Raw genomic sequence first — 4,134 nt, forward strand, 5'->3', positions numbered from 1 at the left:
CCCAGGCTATGCTTTTTGCCATTGAGGAGATTAATAACAGTACAGACCTACTGCCAGGAGTCTCTCTGGGCTATAAAATGTATGATACTTGTGGTTCCATTGCCCAAAGCATAAAAGTTGCACTAGCCTTGATGAATGGTAATCAAATTATTTTCACAGCACCTGAGGCCCCTTGTACCAAACCAGCACAAGTGCAGGCTATTATTGGAGAGACGTCTTCCTCTCCTTGCATGGCAATAGCTACCGTAATTGGGCCATTTTATATACCAATGGTGGGTAGAATAGCTAAAAATATTTTTTTCTGGAAACACAAATGTGACTCATTTTAGATAGGCCTCTTTGTGGGGATATAATGTGCTTAACAATGTGAAAACTGAAATTAAATGTGGATGTGTGCAAAAAATGTTTTTCATTTTTAATGGTCAATGTGACTATTGTCATTATTATTCCTTGTAACATCTTTAATTTTATCTCGTTCTTTGTCTTTTTCATGGCCTCCCCCCCCCTCTTAGATCAGCCATTTGGCCACATGTGCTTGTCTCAGTGACAAAACCAAGTACCCATCCTTCCTCAGAACAATACCCAGTGACTACTACCAGAGCAGAGCCCTGGTCTATTTAGTAAAGTACTTTGGATGGACTTGGGTTGGAGCTATTCGAACCAATGATGATTATGGAAATAAAGGCATGGCAACATTCACAGAAACTGCACAGCAGCTGGGCATCTGTCTGGAATATTCTGTATCTTTTTTTAGGACAGATCCCTATGAAAAAATTCAAAAGATCATTGACATTATAAAAGCTTCAACCTCCAAGGTGATTGTTGGCTTTCTGTCCCACTTTGATATGGATGTGCTATTACATGAGTTTTCTCTCAACAATCTGACTGGTTATCAGTGGGTAGGTAGTGAGTCTTGGATATTTGATTCTCAAACCGCAAAAATGGATATACATCACATACCGGATGGTGCCATTGGTCTTTACATTCCCAAAGCACACGTCACTGGCCTGAAGGAGTTCATGCTGAATGTGAAACTTCTTAATTCATCTAATAATGATTTGTTTACTGAGTTCTGGGAGGCATTATTTAACTGTAAGTTCAAGGAGTTGAAGTCAACAGCAGAAAATCCAAGAGAGTGTACCGGACATGAAGATCTTACTGGAGTTCAAAATAGCTTCACTGACATGTCTCTCATGCCTATGTTTAACAATGTATATAAAGGAGTGTATGCAGTGGCCCATGCCCTTCACAATATCCTCAATTGTAATAAAACATGTGAGAAAAATGTGCAGCTAGATCCATTCATGGTGAGCCTAAAAATCTAAAATTTTATTGTTCAAATCGAGTTACAAGAAGAATTGTTTAAATTTGAAGACAACATATGTTGATAATGTCATTAAGCCAGCAGATCTATTAAATATCCGTCAGTGTATTAACTGCCTTATTACATATGTTTTTAGATTTTGCAGCGCATTCTAAAAATGTACTTCAAAACAAAAGAAGGAGATGAGGTTTACTTTGATGAGAATGGAGATCCAGCAGCAAAGTATGAAATTATAAACTGGCAGCCAAGAAAAAACGGCATTGTGGAGTTTGTGACAGTTGGCCTTTATGATGCATCACTTCCTCCAGGCAAACAGCTGACTCTGCAAAATAACTCTTTAATCTGGGCAAGAAACTCAAAGCAGGTGAGTGATCAATAAACAATGAGTACAAATAATAAGCTTATTAAGAATAAAGAATTAATTATAACCAGGTGTTATTTTAAAACATTTGAACTTCATGCATATAAATATAAAATATGCATATAAAATTAAGAAATGATTGTAAAGATCATCATACATGCAGTTTATCCATGGTTATTATTGTACATTTATCCATACAGGTGCCTGTGTCAGTTTGCAGTGAGAAATGTCCCCCAGGAACACGTAAGGTTCTCCAGAAAGGAAGGCCTGTTTGCTGCTATGACTGTATAAGATGTGCAGAGGGAGAGATAAGCAACACTACAGGTGTGGTAATATTTCAATAAAAAAACTTTAATGCAATATTACTGTTCATGTTCCAGCATATTTTTTCATTCTTTCGCAACATTGAGGAAACCCCTCAAAAAATTTGAATAATTATGCTCTTTTTTTCTATACATAAAGCAAATGAAGAGTGAAATATGGGGCTGTTTCAGCCTACTGTGAATAATATGAGCACACTCCCTGCTTCAAAACCTGCCCTATCTATCATAACTTTCGCTGTTGTTCCAGCACCAGTTGCTTTATACCACAGCATGTAATTTCTTGATGCTGCAGTTTGTTCAGAAACAGTGTCAGTTTTACTGAAAAATGGTCAACGATGTTTGAAGTGACTTATTTACCATTTTTCATATTGACTGTGCAAAAGCATTGTCAACGCATTTTTTCTCATCTTCTCATTGTGTAGCTTTAGCAGTAGCCTGACCAATGTAGAGTAATACTGTAGTTAGTGTGCTAGTGAGTATAATATGCTGTAAAGTAGATTCAAACGCATAAATCTAGTAAATCTCCAGAATTCTAACATTGTGTTAACATTAATTTGCAGATTCTGTTACCTGTTTGAGATGTCCCCCTGAATTTTGGTCAAATGAAAGAAGAGACACGTGCATAAAGAAGGAAGCAGTGTTTCTATCATATGAAGAAATTATGGGAGCACTCCTGACTGCTGCATCTTTATTTGGAACATGCATGACTACTGGTGTGGCATTAATATTCTTCAAATACAGGAAAACTCCTATTGTGAGGGCAAACAATTCTGAGCTGAGCTTCCTGCTGCTCTTCTCTTTGACACTATGTTTCCTGTGTTCTCTGACATTCATTGGTCAGCCCTCTGAATGGTCCTGCATGCTGCGACATGTAGCTTTTGGGATCACCTTTGTGCTCTGCATCTCTTGTGTTCTGGGGAAAACGATGGTTGTTTTGATGGCTTTCCGGGCAACGCGTCCAGGTAGTAATGTTCAGAAATGGTTTGGACCTACACAGCAGAGACTCTGTGTTACAAGTTTTACTCTTATACAACTTATCATGTGTATAATTTGGTTAACAGTTTCGCCTCCTTTTCCATTTAAAAACTTTAAGGAATTTAAAGATAAGATCACCTTAGAGTGTGCTCTGGGCACATCTGTGGGCTACTGGGCTGTGCTTGGCTACATTGGACTTTTGTCTGTCTTATGTTTTATTTTTGCTTTTCTGGCTCGAAAACTGCCTGATAATTTCAATGAAGCCAAGTTTATCACCTTTAGCATGCTGATATTTTGTGCAGTGTGGATCACATTTATTCCAGCATATGTCAGCTCTCCGGGGAAGTTCAGTGTTGCTGTAGAAATATTTGCTATTCTTGCCTCCAGCTTTGGACTGCTGATTTGCATTTTTTTCCCAAAGTGTTATATCATCTTACTGAAACCAGAAAGGAACACAAAAAAGAACATGATGGGGAAGGGTGCTCCACGACCACCATCATGAAAATAAATAAGTTATTTAATTAAAATATTAAGTTTGTGTGTGTGCTTCTGTGCTGTTTTTTTTTTTTTTTTTTGTACCAGCAGAGAATGCAAACATAGCACACTGCTCAGATCTTGTCTGAGGTGTTTAGCGTGTGGTCAGAATGACTAAGCAAACATTCAGACAATGCCTGACTTTAACATTTATGATTCAATAAAATAAATTTTTTTTGAGTATATTATGATTGACACACACTTAATTCATAGTGCACAGTTCTCACTACTGTTGGGTTCAATCTTATGAGAGAAGACAGCTCAGCAATCTGTACGAATAAAGAGCACCCAGGTAGTAAACACTTTTATTATGAGATATAAAAACAAAATGTTAATTTGATTGGCCAAAATTTTTCGGGGGAGGTTGTGGTCGTGGACTTGTTTCCCATTATCTGCCTTGGGTCCATTCCATGGATCACCATACACCCTGATATGGATATCTCCTTCTGCAATGAGAAGAACAGATAAAAAACCACCGACTGTCTAAACAGAAAACTTATTCCTTGTGGTATTTTTTAAGCAGTCTGGTATTGGATGGGCGTGACATTATCTTTTCAACACTCTATTCTACAACACCGATTTGTGTAATAAAAGATAAGATATAAATGTGTTATTTT

The 4,134-nt window shown here is 37.4% G+C and overlaps 1 protein-coding gene across 1 annotated transcript in view; it reads left to right on the plus strand.

Annotated features, from left to right (window-relative positions):
• Positions 1-3,485, plus strand: part of LOC102203846 (extracellular calcium-sensing receptor-like) — a 5,966-nt gene extending 2,481 nt beyond the window's left edge. The window contains exons 2-6 of the mRNA XM_013913145.1: positions 6-272; positions 513-1,307; positions 1,461-1,688; positions 1,886-2,009; positions 2,569-3,485. Coding sequence (XP_013768599.1) covers positions 9-272; positions 513-1,307; positions 1,461-1,688; positions 1,886-2,009; positions 2,569-3,485 — 2,328 coding nt within the window. The 5' untranslated portion in view covers positions 6-8. The remainder of the gene's footprint in view (positions 1-5; positions 273-512; positions 1,308-1,460; positions 1,689-1,885; positions 2,010-2,568) is intronic.
• Positions 3,486-4,134: the final 649 nt, after the last annotated feature.

The sequence above is a fragment of the Pundamilia nyererei genome, unplaced genomic scaffold (assembly GCF_000239375.1).
Source record: "Pundamilia nyererei isolate P.nyererei 1_Seehausen unplaced genomic scaffold, PunNye1.0 scaffold00117, whole genome shotgun sequence".
Classification (NCBI taxonomy): Eukaryota; Metazoa; Chordata; class Actinopteri; order Cichliformes; family Cichlidae; genus Pundamilia; species Pundamilia nyererei.